This window comes from Solenopsis invicta, chromosome 4 (genome assembly GCF_016802725.1).
Source record: "Solenopsis invicta isolate M01_SB chromosome 4, UNIL_Sinv_3.0, whole genome shotgun sequence".
NCBI lineage: Eukaryota > Metazoa > Arthropoda > Insecta > Hymenoptera > Formicidae > Solenopsis > Solenopsis invicta.
In genome coordinates this window covers 4,901,928-4,923,275 of record NC_052667.1, presented here as the reverse complement: position 1 = coordinate 4,923,275, position 21,348 = coordinate 4,901,928, and the positions used below count along the sequence as shown (strand labels likewise).

The window sequence follows — 21,348 nt, the reverse complement described above, 5'->3', positions numbered from 1 at the left end:
ATCCGAGATATCGAACCGATTTTAGTATCGTGTATACAAAGCCCAAGATCAACGAACGAATGGACAAATCGTATTTGAACAATATGGCCAATCGACCTATGCGATTGGTCAATTCTCTGGACGCGCATTAATGGCGGTGTAGAGCGAATGGAATCGGCGGCGAGCAGCGCCGCGGAGCGGCCACGAAACGTACTACAGTTTCGTTCAGTTCCGCTAGTGTGCGTCCACTCTCCTGCCGCACGCACAACGGACGGTGGTGAGAGCGGAAGTAGTGATTCCGTGAATCTTCCCCGGGGCGCTCCATTTCCGTGAGGAGTAACCTACGCATCGTCCGGACGGACCGCGAGCAGCCCACGGGATTCACGCGCAAATCGCGATCGGACGAGGAACGGATTTTACGCACGAGAGTCGTGAAAATCGTGAACGTGACGCGGTACAGCCGCGGGATCCGCCGACGAGTGGCGCGTCTGTGAGAACGCGCGTTCCCCTTGGCGTGCGTGACGTAATTGTATTGATCCGCGGCGGTGGAAGGACCCGAGAGAGTCGCGCATTCGCCATCTTGGACGAATTGGTAGAAAAGAAGTTTCCGTGCGTCCCCGTAGGCGCGGTGCCTGCCGTCGTAAAGGGTGCAATCCGTGGCGATCCGCGCGTTAATCTAGTTTCACTGGGAGTTAACCCTGTTGTGAATTGGTAACCCATTTGGACGGACCAAGGTAAGTCGGTATTTTCCGCATCCGTACCGCGGCCCGCGGGCCGCCGCCAGGTCCCTCCTACGTGGATGGTCCGCTGTACCAGACACTTTTTCTCCTCCCCTCTCGTTCCCCTCGTCTCCTGACGCGTCTCCCCCCGTGCGTCCCCTGCGCGGGACCGTCCGCTTTCTTTCGACGGGGTACCGTTATCGCGGCGAGAACCACGACGGCATCACGGCGCGCGGCCGTCTCTCTTTCTTCCTCTCTTCCTCCTGTACCCCTCTCCCTCCTGCCGACGGGTGGACCGCGTTGTTTTGAGCGGTCCGCCGATCTTTGACACGACCGCGAGGGGTTGGGTCGCCTGAACACGACGTTACACCTGCCCCCCCTCCCCCTCGGCCCTGGCGTTCCCTTCTGATCGGGCACGCGAGGAATAACGAGTTCGCAATAAGTCGAGTTATTTTTGTCGCTTTTACTTTGGCCTTTTTTATCGTCGCGTGCGGCTTTATTCTGACAGCGTGACAGACAAAGCTTTTTCTCGGGCTCCGCTTGCTTCCCACCAGTGACGCGCTCCCTCGACATTTATGCGCTTTTAGAAACTCCTCCACGCTACTTTCGCGCATTATCGAGACGGATCGTGATGGTATTAGTGCTGCCACATTGCCGCGTTAGAGGAAATTGATTTTGTGCAGCGTTTGGAGTAAAATTATTAAGAGTATCACAACGATAGTTGTGTTGCGTGATATCGCGGTACGCTATAATGTATCGCGATTTACGTTTTAGCTTGATTATATATTTTTATTGAGCGAACATTATAGAGCGGGCACGTTTATTAAGAGCTTTTATAACAGTTAAATTCTTTATTATTAAGCATAATGCTGATTTCACCCGCTTGAATTGTAAGGATACATTTTACGTAATTTAAGGAAGGCTTTCAAAATGTCATTAGTGTGTTGAAATTCTTGTGTTTATTTGAATTAATATGTTTTGTCTAGATTTTCTTATTCCAATTGTCATTATTAATAATAATAATAGGATAATAGAGAAAGATTATTTTAGATAACTTTGTCCTTGCAGACAAAGGGTTCGTTCTTTGGGTCTGATTGGTACTAAATGGTTGCGTGCAGACAGCATGTCTACTCTGTCAGGGATTGTGTCGAAGGGGGAGAAAGGAAAATCCAAGTTTCAATCATTAGATATCAATAGCTTGTACCGGGTGAGTAGGGTGAGTTGGCCAACATTTTATTACTTTTTCTTATTAGTTCTCTGTGAGATGCCTTTGTTCACAAGTGTCTCTTAACTCAATTAGATGAGATTTTAAATACTTTTAATTTTACAAACATTTTATATGTTAATATTAATATATAATTATGAATATAAAATGGAGCTTAAAATTTTTTTTATATTAAATGATTGTGCTAAGTTTTTTTTTACTTGTGACATTGTTCAAAAAAGCTCTCATCTACAGAGCAAATTAGCTAAATATTTTCACCCATAATTTCTGTTTAGGGTGAATGTTTGGAGCCGCATCAACAAAAAAATACATTACCGCGCAAACATGGAATGCAAAGTCTTGGAAAGGTGCCTTCGGCACGGCGTCCTCCAGCTAATTTGCCCAGTTTAAAAAGCGAAACTAGCAGCAGTGACCCGGCTGTCAGTCTTGTGCCAAGTGGAGGAAGTGGTTGGGCTACTACTAAGGATTCAACATCATCGACCACTACTACTACCACCACAGTAGCAACTTCATTAGATAACACTACTGTAAGTTATAATTTAATTATTTCTTTTAGGATAAGATAAAGATAATAAGACAAAAGAGATCAGAATAATAAGATGAAAGAGTTTATTGATCTCAAAATTACAAATTTACCTCGCTCCTTTTCCTTCAAACTTTCAACTCTCCAATCAATTTCTTATAAAATTAAAGCATAGACTGAGGATAGAAGACAAATCAAGGTTGATTTATGGATGATAATTACAATGAGGTGCATAAATGAGTTACTTTTTTGGTGTAATTAATGCAAAGGTCACTGCAATTTTAGCCAATTTGACAAACTCATTAAGCTGATGGCAATACACGATTGGTTAAATTGCTGGAGTTTCTACACCAAAAAAGATCTATTTAAGCACCTCACTGTTCACAAAGCTAGGAATTACTCAATTGCTTTATAGAAGTCACTAAAAAATTTATTGTTTTCTCACAGTATTCTTTTATCAGTTTTCTCTTATGGATGCCATTTAATTTAGCAGAAATTACTTTTTATGATTACACAAAGCATCCATAGTTTTGCCTCTGTCTTTTTAATAAAAAAAATGTACAAATGGTGCTAAAAAAGACCATTATTATGTTTATACAAATTAAAATAATTTTCTCTTTCAGCAAAAAAAAATAAGTTTAATTATAACATATTTAATAATATTATTTAATAATATTAAAATAGGTATAATAATATTAATGTTATTTTGATTGAGTCAATGCTTTTATTTAATTAATTAACAGCAAATTAACCATGTAAACTTACAATTCTAGTTAGATTATTTTGATATAATTGTGATTAATAAAGGTTAAGTACAGCTGAAACTCTAGTCGAACTTTGTAATATGATTATTAAAATAAATCAGCTCTTTATTTTAAATTTATTATTTAACGTTCTAAATTTGCTTGTCTTTAGCTTATTTTAAATATTTACTTGTTTTTAATAACAAGTAGAATAATCAGAACTGTGTTTATACATATTATGTATAAGCAAAGATAGGCTATTAAAATTGATATCTCTTTGCAGACTGTCTCTTCAACAGCACAATGCGCAGCAGGGACCACTGTTTCAACATCCCTACATTCTTTACTGCCGACACAACAAAATGTGTCACAAGCTCCTTTTTTGGATCAGGCAAACAACAAATCATCATGGAGTGCGATTATGAGCAGAACAGGAGACGGTATGTAGAAAGCATGTATGCATAATATCGATTAACATTAAAATGTTAAGGTTTTAAGTTATTTACTTTTCTTATTTTGTACATTTTTCCATTTCATAATATACTCTTAAACTCGTTTATCTAAAAGCAGGCATGTATGCTTATTAAAGTAATATGAAAAAAAAAAAAGGGAATTTGAAAGGACTCCTTTTTTTTAATTCTTTTATGACTAAAAACTTCTAATGATATCTAATCAATCACAACTACAAAGCAAAAAAACATTTTTCCACATGAGGTATTTACAGTCGTCTCCCCTTACGAGAAGAGAGTGTACAAAACCGTAGACAGAGGCGACTTGTGCAAAATTGATTGTATATATATTTTGTGGTTATTGGTTATGTATAAATTATTATTTACATATGCTGATCAATAGCAAATAGGATTGAGAATCAATGTAATTGGTACATTATACTAATTACATGATATTATAAATTCAACATATATATTAATATATAATTGTGTGATATTATTGTACTGATGCCGCATATAATATTTATTTAAAACAATCTATTGGAATATAAACGCACGTAACTACATCATGAAACGTTAAATAGATGTCCAGAGTTGGATTGATAAAGGGCTTGATAAACTCTGAGATAACGATATATCGCGATATAAAATGTGACAGTAATCATTCTTGTTTAGCTGATATTTGCGATATATCCTTTTAACATCCATTTCTGGACATTGGGCATGAGTAAAGTATGAACGGAGTGGTGTCGTTTGGGTGGTGCAAATTAATTGATAGGTACGCCCATTGTGGCAGCAGTGGTTGGTTACGCGGGGCTCGTGGGGGGCGCGAAAGGGGGAAGAGGTGCCCTTGGACTGAGTTTCCTCGCCCACCAGTCCCCGCAGTTCCAACACGAGTTTCCCAGTCTCAGTGGACAGCCGTCCGCCTCCGTCTCCACTCAGAGCCAGACTCAACAGTCCTCAACAACATCCAATGCAATCTCAGTCGCAGTCCAACACTCGTTACTACAGCAACAGCCGTATTCCCACAACCATTCAGGTGGGGTACTACTTGCCTGTTGCTGCTAGATTCAACTTTTTTATCCTTTTGTCAGTAGTGCCTTTCTGTGCTTCTCCCCATGATAGTTTTTTGTTTAAGGTTGCATTTTGATTAAAATTTACTCGATCATGAGCAAGATGGAAACTGCATAGATGTAAATAAATCCTTTGATGATGAAAACTGCAGCAGAGATGTACAAGAATGCGCTGCATGCGGATTCTTAACTCTAAAGGCCAATAATGGGTCTGTGCTTTAAGAAGTAGTAATTTATTTATACATTGGATATTTCATGAAGACTACTCATTTGCATATGTCTTAAAAAATATAGCGATGATAAAACATGTTAAAATGATAAAATTAATTTGATTTAATTATGTATACAGTGGAAGCTATGTGAAACTAAAGATTTATCTAGTCATTAATATTTTTTTTATCATTGATTAGTTTTAATTTTGTTATTATGAAACTCTGCTATGATCAATTTTTTTTATTTTATTTTTTTTTATTTATATAGAAATACCCTTGTATATGTTAACATATAAAAAAAATTAGTTACTAAAATATATTTTAAAGTTAAATAAACATTTTTTATATCAAATGCAATTAACTGTAATTATATTATTTCTTAAAGTTTTCAATAATGATATGGTAAATTTTATATGGCAAATGTGTTCATTATTATTTATTACATAAAGTGTTATATTAATAAATTTTGAATTTATTTTACGCACGATTATTTTTATGTTACATGCTATTCCACAAAAGAAATTTCAAAATTATATATAAAAAATATATATATAATAAATATTACCCTTTAAAGATATTTGTTAACTAGTAATGTATTCTAAAAATTAAAGTTTTTATGAAACCCTTTTTATCTAAAAAAATTGTCAAGTAATTGTTTTTGTGGAATAGTTAATATATACTTGACATTATCAGTAGTAAAACTTAATTTATGGCTTTGTATTAGTTAAAAAATATTCAAAATACACATTCATTACATTATAATTTTTGGTATAGTGTATAAGATTGACTTGATTATAAATGTTAATCTGCATTATTATATACGTTCGTAGAAAATTAGATGACACCACAATATGTACCGACAGACTTACACATCATTTCTCTCTTTTTTGTACCATTTTTAAGATCAAATTTACACACACACACACACACACACACGTATGTATGTATGTATGTATGTATGTATATGTATACGTATGAAAAATCGAGATTAGTACATAATGTTAAGAGACGTATTCTTTGTCTTCTTAAATTCAATTAATCTTTCTAAATTAGTTTGGGTTACTTTATTTGAATTTCTTCATATTTTTTAAAATGCACCATGAAATACATTATTTTTTGATATTCTATTAAGTAAAATACTTATATTACTTAATACCCTTGAATAAGTTAATATGCGTTTATATGCGAAAAAAATGGTTTGAACAACATTATCACCAAACATTATTAAGCATGTATGATTGTAACAAAATTATTATAATTTATTAAGATTTATGTGGATGGAATGTATTTAATATGGAAAAGAAATTTGAAATATTTTTTTTATTATTATTTGATCGATCTCAAATGCATACATGTTATAATATAATTTTATATGTTGCAGAATAAAATTTTCTAATTATTTTAATGTTACAATATATACAATGTTTATGGAAAAATATATAAATTTACAGTAGAAGTATTATTTTATGGGAAATGTAGTTGTTATATAATATATAATTTTAAATACACAAATGTATTTACATCTGTATGTATTTTAATTAAAATAATTATATGCTTCATGTAATTTGAGATGAAATTACATGTTTTATCGATTCGTGTAATTTTTTTTACGTGATTTCTTACGTTTATTGTAGAATAAAATTAGATATTAATTTGTTTTATTAATAATCGCGCACTTTATCTTTATTTATGCTTTATTTCTGTTATTTAGTTTTTGTTACATTCACGACACTACCTCCGTAAAGCACGTTGTTATATATATATATATGTGAGAAAGTCTTACGCACAATCTGCGAAATAATCGTGTGCGAGCATGTATCTTGTTTATCACTTACTAAATATTTATCCTGTCTTTGTCAGTTGATATTACGTATTATAGGCATCGGAATTTATAATGTATCTTATATGTTATCTATTTTTATTTCTAATACAATGAATAAATTATGTAGGTGGAGCGCCGGGAAACCAACAGCAATTGAATCGAGAGTTAAATGCGCAATATGGTCCAGGGCCGAGCTTGCGTCCACAGAGTAAGTTTGTTTCATCTTAATCATCGTAAAATTGTTTGGTTTGAAAGTATATAGACTAGTCATTTGCGACTTGATCTTTGCAGCCGAAGGAAGTTGGATTCAAGGCGGAAGTCGTACGGCAGGTGGCGCAGTACCAGTAACATCAGCTGGTCCCGGAAATGGGAATACTCCGGCGGGCCAGGCCCTCCCTTTAAATATACCTGTTTCAGGAGGGCATACCCAGGAGGGACCCGGTGGAGGGCGGCAGAACTTGGGCCAATCGCCCAACATGGGCGCGGGCCCGGGAGGCCAGCATAATTCCGTAAACAATCAAGGTCCTGCACCTTCTTCCGGTTCTCATCAGGTTGGGCCAAATCTGCATCATTATCGGGGACTTATCCCGCCATTTGTAAGTTTATCATAAAAATTTTGAAAGTCTGAACTTGCGTAGGTCTTTTTTTAACTTGCTTAATAAAATATATTGTTTTTTTAGATGTATAGATCAAATTTTCCTGGTGGATTTTCTTCGCAATTTGCACCAAATGCTGGACCCAACAGCCCCCGACCTAGATTTAATCATCCCTTGGATCGATTCCCACCTCCTCAACGTGAGCGCGTAGCTGAAGAAGAAATTCTGACTAGACCCATTATCAAGGAGGAAGATCTTACTCGTATGGATGATATTTCCCGTGACGCAGGATGGGCTGCGCACGATGATATTGATTATAACCAAAAATTGGCCTTTAGCGACGACGAAGGTGAATCAGAACAATCGAAAAGTGACGAAAAGAAAGATGCCAAGGAGAAAAAAGGCGATGATAATGCCACGGAGGAGAAGGAGAAATCTCGAGATAATCGAGACTCGAAGGAGCTCCGTGATCCGCCACATCGTTCTTGGACTCAACCTATGAATCGCGATTATCGTGGCTCGAATGGTGCAAGTGGCTACGCCAATCAATCGCAATTGCACTCTGTACACTCTTTAAGAGGTAAGTGTAGTTTGAGTAGAATAAGAAATCCAAACCGAATGATTTATTTAAGTCATATTTTAATGCATTTATCTATGCTACAAAAAACAGGTGTTGAGGACGATGAGACATGGAACGAACGTCGTAGAATCAAGGTTGAAGTTGCATCCGTTGTGGAGCGTGCGCGATTGCGCAAGGAAGAAGAGGAGAAACGTTTCCAAGAATCAACGAAACAAGCAGCGGCTAAGAAATTGCAAGACTTGGAGCAAAAGATGAAGGAAAAGCAGGCGAAACATAAGGATGAGGAACGTACGCAGTCTGGCGAATCCAAGAGCTTGATTAGCGTACCACCTGTACCTCTTCCTATACCCGAATGGGAGAGAGAGAAGGAGAATAGAGAGCGAGAAAGTAGAGAACGATCTCGTACCTCGTCTGAAGGAAAAGATGAGAAAATGAATGCAACAATATGTATACGCGATGTTCGTGACAATTTAAGAGAGAGCAGAGATCAAGGACTGACGGATTTTCGTCAGAGCGATCGGCAAAATTTTTTACGACAAGACACGGTGCGTAGCGAGCGTGAAAGGGAACGCGATCGCGATCGTGAACAAAGGGACTCGAGAGATCGCGAGCAACCGGCGTTCTCCCGACACTTTCAGAATAATTTGCCGCCCAGGTTTCAAAAGCAACAGGCCGAGAGAAGTAGTGCGAATTTCAACCGAATTTCACCGAATGCGGAAAGACCTGCTTCCCAGTCTGTTCCATTCTCTCAACAATACGATCCCGGTAGATGGCTTCACAATTACAACTCATTGAGTAAGTTTTTATGAATTACTTATATAAGAATCACTTTTTTTATTCTAATTGCAATTGAATTGTTAAGAAAAGAATTATTAACAGTTTTTACTATTTTACAATGTAGAACAGCATGATAAGCTCAACTGTAGTAGGTGTAAACATTTTTATAATTAGTAAATTTGTACTCGTAAATTAAATTTTTTAGTTTGGTTAAAAATTTAGTAGTGTGATTTTATCTTAAATTAGAATGATCTTTATCACAACATTTCTTCTTGTTTAAAAGCTTGTTTAATCATTATTTTCTTCTTAATAAAATGTCAAAAAAACCATGTATTATATTAAGTGAAACTTGTATTAGTAGATAGCAGTATGAAGCAACCTATGCCATCACAACGTCGTAATAGAACCGATTCGGACGCATCGGCACCATTGGACGATGAACGACCTCCATCTCGAGATCATCGTAGTGGCGCACCGCCGCCAAGAGAAGATCGTTATCGACATTCTTCGCATCGGTCATACGATAGCCGCAAACCAGGTGGCTATTACGACGAGTACAGCCGTAATTTCAGAGACTACGAGTACGATGACAGGCATCCTCGTGATTCTTGGGAACGTGAGAGACATTTTGATGATAAAGAACGAGATTCAAAAGAGAGTTTGGACTCGAGAGATAATCGAGATGTCCGTGACAACCGAGACAGTCGCGATGTCAAAGATTCTCGTTCTACTAGCCGTGATACTCGGGATGTGAGAGATACGCGTGACAAAGACAAGAAGGAATACGATAATTATTCAAAGGTAAGAATATGAAACAAATTCTTGTGCGATAGATTTTATCATTGATATTGATATCGACCGGCTTATCTCGATTTTGTATTTAACTTGAAAAATTTTTATTTTTTAGGATTCTTTTGATGAGCGAGAACGCGACCAAAGGGAACGCTCTGAGAACCCAGAATGGCGTGAAGAACGCAACGTGGGACAAGACAGACAGCTTGAAAATCGTCGCGACGCGCCGAAGGAAGAACGCAACGAACGTCCACAAAGACCCGACTCACGTGACAGTCGCACCTCCAGAGAATCGAAAACATCTTTGCGCGATGACGAATTGCACAAATTACGGGATTGCAGTTCTTGGGTAAACGAAGTGTCAGATTATGAGGAGAAGAAACGAGATTTGTACCACGAAGAGACTAGGGAAAGAGAAAGAGATAGAAGGCAACCGCCTGGTCCAGTTACTAAAGAGAAAATCGAAGCAGACGAATTGAAGAACGAGAAGCGCAGTCTGACTCAGCTGAAGAGAGGTAGTTCTGATCTTCAAGAGAAGAAAGAACAGCCAAAGGAAAGTGGCGCCGACACGAAAAAGGATACAGATGTATGGAATAGAAAAACGGAACGTACTCCGGAAAGCAGACAGATCGATAGAGGTGATAATTCGCCGAAAGCATGGGCTGACGCGATATCACCGACTTTTGAGAAAGAGGAAGAGAAGATAGCAGAAGCCGTCAAAGATGGCAAGGAAAGCGATGAAATTAAACAGAGCTTGTTGGATAAGCCTGTTTCAGAAAAAAGAGAAGAAGTCATTGCCGAGGATGGCAAAGAGCAAGCTAAGGATGAGAAGAGAGAAAAGAGTACTCGTAACAGAACGAGCAGTAGTGGCTCCAGTTCTAGAATTCGGGAAGCTCGGGGTGGACGTCAATGGGGAGGTACCTACAGCGTTTACACTCGTGGTTGGCGTGGCCCGGAATCTAGAGGACGAAGAGGCGGACCACGACCTACTGGCAAATCCGGGATGTCCGCCAAAAGCGGTTCATATGGGCACACCGATTCCGAGAACAGCGCTGACGAGATATCAGGCTCTACTGAATCTGGAAAGGAGGATAAGCGATCGACTCGCTCCCCAAAACCGTCTCAGAAAGTTGAGAAGGAGGAGCGCAATCGTGAAGTGTCAAGACGAGAGGATAAGCGTGGTACCGAGTACTCTCAGACGCGCAGCGAGAAAAGAACGTATGACGGTAAGCCCAGTCATGAGGCTTTCGCGCCATCAGGCGAACCGTCTCGTCGCGGCAGAGGCGGTTTTCGTATCCGAAATAGCCCAGCCACGGGCAGTCGTATGGAAGGTTACGGACCGCCGTCTAGTAAAAGTCCGTTTTCGTCGGAACGTAATACGGACGAGAAACATCAACAAATTGCCGGACGGCAAAATTTACCAACTCCGACTTCAGAGAAAGATGCGAGTCTCCTGCAATCCGCGCCAGTTGAGTCTACTGACGATAAGATAATTGCAAAACAACAGGCCCTTACAGCGGGTATCACGGGTAGACGTAATAAGTCTCCGAGTCAGCAAGCTCAACAGTCCGGTAACAAGCAAGAAGCGAGCCATAATCAAGTCGCCAACGTCCCATCCCAGAAAGCACAAATGCGAAAGGAAGAATCCCGTTCCAAGAGAACTCGTAGTGGAAGTAGGAGGGTATGTATAATTTTTTTTATGCTATACACAGATATTTAAAGTACAAAAATTTACTAGTACTTACATTTTTTTTTATTTTTTTTTATTTTATTTTATTATTATAAGATTTATAAAATACCAGACAATAGGTAATATATTAAATGTAGAAATTCGAGATTAATATGAAATATTTTATATTACAATTTTATTGAAATGGAGGTTTTAAAGTTACTATTTACTTAATTCTTATATTTCCTACCTTTATACTTTTATTTTTATTTAAAAAAAATTGTTATATGTAAGAGTCAAAATTTATTAAAAATGGGTATATATTTACTTCTCTTTTAATAATGCAACAATGTGTTGTTGCGTTTCAGGGAAGGGATAACCGCGAAGCTCGTTCACGCGGCAGCAGTGGCAATGTATCGAAACAGCCGCAATCGGATGTAGGTAACGAAGATTGGGAAACTACATCGGAGAACAGCGAGGAGCATATAGAGGATCACAAAGAGTCTCGTAATACCCGCAACAAGCATTTTGGTGGACGAGCCATTCAATTGGCGAGCCAAAATGCCATCGGCGCTAATGTGCATTCCCGTAGAAACGAACAATTGGTAAATACTAGAGAACAACGTGAGAAAAATCCCAAGTCTTCCAATCCGGCGTCGCGAGCCCCGGGAGCAGAAAAACGAAATCTGCAGAATGCTGGATTTAGCGCTCAAAAGAATCACCCCGATGGTATACCGCCTCTGATGCAAAATGCGCAAATACAGAATGGAAGGTCGAGAAGTCAGAGCTCGACTAACAGCGGCGTGGTCGCAAATAAATCGAATAAAGATAGCATGATTAATCGCATTGACGAGATAAAGTTGAGCGATCCAAATCTTGTGAATCAAGCACTGAACGACCTTAATAAGAAGTCCCAGACGAAAGATAAGAAACTGGTGGATTCGGAAATCGAAACAAATAGTTGTACCGAGGACGCTACAAGTGTTGCAGCGGAAGATAAGGTAGATGCTGATGGTTTCCAAGAGGTGCGTTCGAAGAAAAATGTAAAAGAATCCCGACATAATCAGAAGGAGGAAGTAAAACCCATTAAAAGAGACAAAGAGAAGGAACGTGAACGCGATCGTTCGAAATCGAAGTCGAATGGATCGCAGCAGGTTCTACAACAAGTGCAGAATATACCGCCTCTACTTGGTCAGAATATCCCACAACCGGCAAACATACCGCAGAAGCAATACGACAATCGAAATTCTCGAAATCCAAGACTTGCACCACGGTTCCAACGTCTTGTGAAGCAGCAACAGCAGCAAATGACCGATGTGAGCGATATGAGCAAGCTGAATAGCTCTGGTAACAATTACGCTAAAGACTCTAACAGTCCCGCTCCTCCGCCAACGGTTAACGCTTGGGACAAACCTTTCACAAGCCAATTGCGTTCGAATTCTCCGTCTGCGGTCCCCACAGACATTCAATTAATGTCAGGTTTAACAGCTCAAAATGATCACAGCCATGAAGGTAATGAGGCTAACTCGGGACACAGCAGCCAACGAAATTCACCGAGTGGAGAGAAAACGGGGAAGAATCTGAAGGAAACTCTAACGGATAAGAATGTATCCGATGTATCTTCGCCTCCCGTACAGACCTTAATCTTTGAAAATACAAATTATTCAAAGACGACCAAAACGTCCGGATCAACCGATCTGGCGGTGAAATCCAAGTTTTCAAATCACATTAAGCAACAGCGCGCCGAGAAGCGTGCGGAAATAGAAGAGGAAGGCAACCAAGTCCAACAGCATCAACAACCGGCGCTCTCCGTTGCATTTTCCAATAAACCAAACGACTTGATCAAGGACAAGAATCAAGAACCTATCCAAATGCCTTTGTCGTTTAATAAGAACGAAGACAATGCCGACATGAAATTGGACTTTACTTTTGACTCCGATCTTTCGCAATTGACGGATGATAAGAGCAAGAGTTTAGGCATGGCACGCTCCATGCACATGGCTGGTGGACAAAGCACGATATCACCGTCGACCGCGGAGCTCAACCTTAAAATCGCGTCCGTAAAGAAAGTCTGGGAGAATGCGACACCAATGCCAACCGTGGTCGAGCACGAGGATGGCACCAGCGTCGTCAGTAGCGCGACCAGCTTCCCGCAGGCGTTTGAAAGCGGCGACGTCGATGACAGTTACAGCCCTCACCAACAATACAATCAGAGCAATATAAAAAATGAAATCACAACATCTACAAACGTATGCAAGGTGAGAAATCATTTCGTAAATATTTTTTCATATTATGTCATGTTATTGTGCATGCTATGGAATTATCATGTCACTAAAGTTACTTTAATGTTCCCGTTATTGCATTGTTATTGTCTTTACTGATCTTACTGTCATAATTGAAATTGTTTTTTAATATTATCCTTCTTTTTGTGTCTTTTTGAAAAATTCTGTCTAGTTAGTATGGTGAAAATGAGAAAGGTAAGTGGCTAACATCTTTGATCAAAGGATACTACGTCAGCCACTTGTCAATAATCAATACTAATTTACAGAAATCATTTTTATTTTTATTATTGTCAATATCATTATATTAATCTTATTGTATTTACCGTATCATTAATCTCGTCATCATTATCATACATTATCATTATTGTGGTCTTTTTGGCTATTAATTACGAAGCAAGGTATGTGTATTACTACAATGTAATAATAAACCTGTTCATTTTCACCAGATTTTCAAAACAGATTTGAGAATGATTTTTATTTGAAACTAATGAATGCTTGTTGAGAATGTTCTATTGACATGATGTATATAACAACTAAATATTGAAACACCATGTCCCTTGTGGGAAGACGCTGACTCTTTGCCTGATGCGCAGCTGGTTCCCCCGCAGGTGAAGCCGCAGCAACAGTCTTCGGGGAGCAGTGGTACGCAACCAGGATCTACTGTACCTGGACCAAGTCCCATCGGAGCTGGTCAAAGTCCAATTGGCCATCCTCCTGTTAGTCTCCAAGGTCCCCTAAGTCCACCTCCATTTAATTCTACAGGACAGCCCTCACATATTAACTATCAGGTATATTGCGTTCTTATCGTTTATTATATTTTATTTATTATTTAATACAAAGGACTAAAATATTAAGAGAAACGGTTTTTTTACTTTTAGGAATTTCCACAGTATCCTGGTTCACAGGCGGCGCAATATGGTGGCATGTCAGCTATACCGTCACCACCGGCGGTATTATTTAACACTGGCTCGGGACAATTGCCAGCCCAAGCGGGCGGTTTATACGGAGCGTTCCAGTTAGATCAAAGCCGATCACCGTTTACACAGTACGCGCCATACGCTCCGTCCCTTCAGAGCTCGTTCAGCCAACAAAATGTATATTTGCAGCAACCACCACCGCCACCACCTCACGCGCCAAATGCTCCCACACCAGAAATGTACCAGAACAACTTATCCCAATACCGCATTGTACGTAAATTATAGTTTTCTTGTAATATCTCTTGCACAACGATATAAATTTCTATGGGAATTGTATCTACATAAAAGTAATGTTTGTTATTACTTTATATTGTACCGTAGATATTTATAATGGGAGTGGTGTAATTATTAATTTCTCTTGATAGACCGCAGCAGCTGGTCCGCCATTTGGACAGAATCAGCAACTCAGTAATAATCCTAATACGGTACTAATCAGTTCGTCATCAAATTCTCTAATGTCGGCAAGCGTTAAACCGTCGTCTCAACCAATTGGAGCAATCGGAACTAAAGCTCCGCATTTCCAGACCCCATCTGCTCCCCAACCCAATCAGGTGCAATTTTACGTTATAAATCTATTCTGTCGCAATAACTCCAGTAGTGTAAACTTACTGACAAAACCTTATCTTTTTTTTATCTTTTTTTCAGTTGGCTTATATACCATACGATCCAAATCAAGTGCTCGGTGTAAGCGGTAGTTACATGAGCAATTCGCAATTAGTGCAGAGACCCGGTCCAAATGTGCAAGCATCCAACAGTTATTATAGTGCTACATCCGCCGGTAAATTCATATTTTATCATAAATTTGCATGCTACTCAGATCATTTTACATTGCTCTATTTAAGACGAGTACAAATATTTTTTTTAAATTAATCTAAAATTTTGGACTTTAATTATATAATTATTCTTAGCGGTTGTAGTACATTATTATACATTTGTTATTATCGCGTGAAAGAATCATAATATTTGATATTCAATAAAAATACATTGCAAATAGAAATAAAACTTTATTAAAATTATAGAAATAGATGTATTTTATAATTTATGTAAAGAAATATTGTCAGAAGAATCGACAGATACAATGTTTTTACGTGTGCGTCCCATTTTGAAGGTTTCAGTTATTTTATGTAAAGTCTTAATTATATTTTTAGATGTATTTCCTGGATCACAAACAGGCTTCTATCAATCCGGTGGTGCTACTCAACAAACTGGAACTCACTATGGTCTTCAAGGATTTGGCCAGCATAGCCAAAGTCTGGCAACAGGTAGTGCAACCCCTGTTGGTCTACAAAATTATGGCCCCAGCTTTCTATCCAGTTCAGGATTGCAAATAGCTGCAGCAGCTCAACAATTTCGCAATCCTACTGGTGGTCTGCCAGGACCAGGAAATGCAGCACCTACGTTTCTTAGTAAGCACCAACCGCAGGAGCAGCCTAGACAATTAAAGAGCCCATCAGGAAATCAACAGGATGTGCTTGCATCAGTTTTTAGCTCAAGTAAGCTCATTTTAAACACACACACATACGCGCGCGCGTGTGTGTGTGTTTGTCGAGAAAGTTACAATTTCTTAAAAAATTAATACAAGAACATAGACTATATTAAATTTATACATTAGTTTAATATTTTAATTGTAGCTCCTCAAATACCATCGCCTAAATCAAGAAATTGCAAACAGCAATCTTCATCACAACAACCACAGCCGAGTCCTACACAACATCACAAATATCAACAATATCAGGGCGTTAGTCAGTCTGCTCTGGTAAGCAGCTACAATAACTACGTATGTACCATTTATTCATTAAAGTTATTTCATTTAAATATTGTGCATGTATTTTATTAAATTGAACACATCAAATTTTCATATGTCAATACTTTAAGGGGATCTAAAATTCAAGATAAGGAAAGATCTTATGTAAACTTGTGTAGAAGGCTTTATTTTATATCATAATAAAGTAAGGAAAATGTTTGACATGCACTTCAATGCACTTGAATTAATATTAATAAGAGATGTACAAGTATGTAAGATGTGCTGCAACATGTCTTGAAATAAGCGTTTTCAGTATTTTATTTATTTTAGAGCAGAAAGTACCTTGAACAATCTATTTCTAATATTTTATACTATAATTATTATTTTCTTAGAGTTTCTAGATTTATCTCTCAGTATTGAAGAATTAAATATCATCTTATATTTATATGTGCATTATATTAAACTGTACTTTACAAAATCTGTAGTTATATAAATTATCTTTTTTTTTTCAATGGATCAAATTTGGATAAAAATTAGAATACACATCTTTGCGTATCTTTGAAGAAAATCTTCTAATTTAGAAAGAGATAAATTTACATAAGTATATACATTATAAAGTATCATTGAAAATAAAATGATTGTAATATAACTAAAAAAAAAAAACTTTTGTTCTATATAATATGCATACAAAACTTCATCATCAGTAAAAAGTGGGAAATTAAATAAGATGTTATTATTAACACTTAATATTATACATTAACAAGAAATTCTTGAATAAAATCGTTTTATATAAATATATGATTAAAATAAAAAAAAGACGAAGTTAGTTTATTATTTTCATCTGGTTTGCAGATGAAAAATGAGACAATATAGTCTTGTGCATTAATCTACAGGTTTTACAACAGAATGTACGTGGAATGGGTATGCCGCCTCGTGCTGGTATCCAACCATCGCAACAGCGTTATCCACCACCGATACAACGTCCCGTAGTACCGTTTACAGGTCCAAACCCAAATAATCCCACGCAACAACAGCCTGCTTGTATGCCAACACAGCAGCAGCAACAAGCGCAAATTAATCGTCACAGACCAAATTTACACCAGCAACAACAACAGCAACGTAACATGAAGATGCAGCAACAATATTATTCATCACAAGGTTTGTAAAACATTGATATACATGTAAAAGCTATATATTTAACATTGTACCTAACGTAACCTGTATTTTCATTAAAATATAGTTAATAATGGTACTTTCTCTAGGGAACGTTAAAATGGATTCCAATGACAAATCTGACAACCATAATGACAAGATGAATGATGGTCCGTCTGGAACGCAATCTGGGAGCAACAAGCCCAATGTGAACCAACAAGATAGTGATAACAATAAGGAAGAAGTGAATCAACAAAACGAGTGAACGTGAATATTCGTGAGGGTGAACTTGTTCTTCCATTTTGTGGAAAACATCTTTCTTTGATTAAACCTTTGATATAATCTCGTCGAAAAATAAGGGCAAAGACTAACGTGCTTTTCCACTTCTCGAGGAAAAAGCACGCCAGTGTCACAATGGAATTCGTTTCTCTACGAAATCACGTGCTTATATAATCGACTAGTTAAATAGATTGATTAAAAATCTGAGTTTTCTGCTGTATTGAAAGAAAGAACTTGTAGAAAGGTAACATTATCTCTACGCACCTTTCCTGTTCTTTAGTTCTAACAGCATAAACTTACCGTCTTTTGTGCAGTCAAAAAGACGTTTATTAAGCATTTCCATTATTAAATAATATCGAACATACATAAACATATTTAAGAATGGCGACAAGTTAATCAGCGCTGATTGATACTGTTACAAAAAGCTTGAAAAAGTGACACATTCAAATTGTCGTGTAATGTTTGAATACTTGACTCAAAATATGTGCCGTCGTCGAGTGAAATGTTAATTGATTACAAATGCGAGTCATATAAAAAAATGTTCTGTATCGTTAAGGAGTCACGTTCGTGAGGTTGTATCTATGGGAAGTGAGATAAAAAAAAATCTACACGGACTCTATATGTATACATTCATATATATGTATATCTCTCTGTACCCAGATCAGGATCAGCCTGCGGTAAACGATACTGTATGCCCTAGGACGCACGATGCACGTTTTCTTGATCACGTCAGGAGAAGAAGAAAGTGCAAGAGTAACCACGAAATGTTACAATTCTTGCAATTTCGTACATGTAGCATGTTCGAAAGGACTGAAACAAGCGGCGACGTAAAGTCCTCCGTTTATCCGAACAATAAGAAGCGGAATCACTTACCGATTAGGATGATATCCACGAGTCTGATATAAGCACGACTATGTCGCCCGTATATATTGCGACAAGGAAAAGCTCCATGTATATTGGTCGTTTTGTCGATGACGCGAGGTCATGGTGAGGTTTGCGCGACGGAAATAGGAAACTGTTGTTTATAGGTATCGCGCGAATTATCATGATCTAACTTCATTCGCGACGAGTTTCAATCATTAGGTATATAAGATATTGCTTGTGAAGCGTGAAAAGCCATACGGATTATATCGAGTCTTTTCACGCTTAGAAAGATTATGTTGGATCAACCGAACCGCAATCTAAACTACTACTATCGCAACGTACGAAAAGGATTGTATATTCTCTGCTTTCGTTGCAGTTAAAGCTTTGTTATAAAGATAAAGCCCATGAAAATAAATAGTAGTATTCACAAGAGTCCACCGTTGCCAGATTTATTTAGCAAAAATAAATGTGGCCATGCCCATTACGCCTCGATTTTACGAAAGAAGTATAGGCGCTGTTGAGATAAGATGTAACTTTCAACAAAAAGAAAAAAACACGATATATACTGCCAGTCGTACTGACGACCACTATCTTTGAACTCTGAGAATTTTTCATGTCATACTCGTGATGTCTGTGTGAATAGTGAAGAAAAACGTGTATTAGAAGAAGAGACATTCTTAATACGTAGGCTTGTTAAAAAAATTTAACACTTCAATGAATTTAGAGAATATCGATTAGAAAGAGGATAAAGATTGCGATTATTCCCTTTCACCCCGAAAACTTTTTCTCTGACGCATTGAGAACTTGAGGAAAGTTATTAAGAAAAGAGTATAATGTAAATCGACATAATGATGATGTCACGAACTGCTTGAAATAGACGTGAGGCTACAATTTCTTTCGCGTTACAAAGAATTGAATCCTTGGTCAAGTAGCGCGGGCAATGTATACAATATTAAAAAAAAAAAAAGATACTGTTGAAGTCTCAAAAAAAAACCAGTAGTAAATGCTTTTCTCTTATGTTATTGCTTAATTCTTCAGTAATCGTATGACACGCTATTGCGTAATGTGTCTATTGATTTTGTCGCCAATGTGACATTCATACGTAATACATTGAAATTTTGCCGGTACAAACTTTTAATGTATTTGTATACTTGAAAAGCGCAATTGTATATCAACGTTACGATAGAGCAACTGATTAGACTGTACGAGTACTGAAGAATCGAGTTCTATCGTAAGCATCATTATCACGATGGCTATTACTACTCCGATCATTAGTAACATCAGCAGCAGGATCATTATTGTCAGCAGCATTGTAACAGTAGTGTAGGAGTAGAAGTAGCAGTGGTAATAGTTGGTGTTTGCAGTAAGCGTTATTATATTAATGATAGTTTTAATAATAGCCATAATAATAATTGCAATAATAGTAACAGGAGTAGTAACATCAGCAGCAGTAATAGTACTATAGTGATGATTGTCTCGTTTTCCTTATTCTTTTTAATTTTGATAGAATTTTTATGATTTTTATCCTTTTATCAGCATTTGCTTAATTTTCTTACTATCTAGTACATTATTGTAAAGAACTGATTTTGTTACTGTAACTATTACTATTGCTATTGCAATTTGCCGCTATTATGTCTATTATCATTGTTTCAAATCGTATTATTATTTGTACTATTATCGTTACTATCATTATCTTTTCTTACTATTATTACTATTATGCTACTATTGCCGTACTACTGATTAATATATTTGTTATTATTATTATTATAGCTATTATTGTTATCATTTATCACTATTACTATTGCTCTTGTTAGTACTATCACTATTTTATAACTACTTATTATTACGATTGCGATTATTACTGTACATTATTATTATTATCATCATCACCTGCTACTACTACTACTGCTGCTGCAATTACTACTATTACTGTTAGTACAACTGCTATTTTTATTATTATTTTACGTTATTATTTTAATTATTATTGCACGTGTACACTCGGTGGATAATGAAGGTGAAGAATAAGCTAAAAAGAGTAAGTAAATTAAAGAAGTACGTTCAGTTGTATGGGTATGTCTCATAAGATATTTTCTCGATGAATTTTATTAAAAATATTAAAATTTGTTTAACGATTTATTGTAGCTTAAATGCGAAATGGATTTTGTTTATATCACACATAGATTCGAGCTGGTCTGTCGTATTACAACAATTGATTAGTCGTTTTACAACGATACTAAAAAGTACTTTTAACGGTTTTTACTATACATAGGACCATATATTTTAATGTATAAGAATGCGAGATATTATTTATGTAGAGTGTCGTTTTTGTCGAATTTATTGTATCTTTTTCCCGCTTTTTAGCAGGTGAAAAAGTCAACAAATGATCTTCGTATATAATTGTTACTATCGATGGCAATATATGAATTGTTGATATTTTATTGTAAAGATTTTTCGCGAATAATTTTTTTGTACGTTTTCTGATATTTAACGTTTTAAGTATTAACGAATTGAAAGTAATACGACAGACCCGTTTACCCATCGCAGGGCGCCTGTAATTATTATCTGTAGTTAGAAATATGACAAACATTACTTATACACCAACGTGCTAAAACGTGAAAATAAAATAGTAAACGGCAATTTGCTACTATTAATTTATACAGTTAATTGATACAACCCAACAGATAACTGTACAGGTGAGAAAAATGATAAAAAAAACATTTAATAATAAAAGAAATTACAAAAGAGACAATAATATGGCTAAAATAACATTTTTGTATTCTATAGAAGTGGCAAATAATTCTCGTACAGTCGAAAAGTCGAATCAATCTGAGTTAACAATTGATCTGGTTTTAAAATATACATTATTTCTTTGTAATTAACAGAATTATCCA

At 37.0% G+C, this 21,348-nt stretch overlaps 1 protein-coding gene across 11 annotated transcripts; it reads left to right on the top strand.

Annotated features, from left to right (window-relative positions):
- The first annotated feature begins 250 nt into the window (after positions 1-250).
- LOC105195590 (protein PRRC2C) lies at positions 251-21,108 on the top strand. 11 transcript variants are annotated; one of them, XM_011161060.3, is made up of 20 exons: positions 255-713; positions 1,767-1,914; positions 2,199-2,450; positions 3,473-3,629; positions 4,438-4,677; positions 6,873-6,953; positions 7,037-7,341; positions 7,426-7,921; positions 8,012-8,716; positions 9,057-9,499; positions 9,606-11,171; positions 11,528-13,417; positions 14,035-14,229; positions 14,320-14,628; positions 14,784-14,969; positions 15,064-15,196; positions 15,567-15,911; positions 16,050-16,195; positions 17,056-17,320; positions 17,425-21,108. In XM_011161060.3, exons 2-20 carry the CDS (start codon positions 1,822-1,824, stop codon positions 17,577-17,579), a joined length of 7,962 nt encoding a protein of 2,653 aa, XP_011159362.1. In that variant the 5' UTR covers positions 255-713; positions 1,767-1,821; the 3' UTR covers positions 17,580-21,108. The 11 variants fall into 11 exon arrangements, 10 of the variants coding, with proteins under 10 accessions (XP_011159362.1, XP_025990511.1, XP_025990510.1 ...); XM_026134726.2 differs by having other exon boundaries at positions 4,435-4,677; XM_026134725.2 differs by having other exon boundaries at positions 4,417-4,677; positions 14,050-14,229.
- The last annotated feature ends 240 nt before the right edge of the window (positions 21,109-21,348 follow it).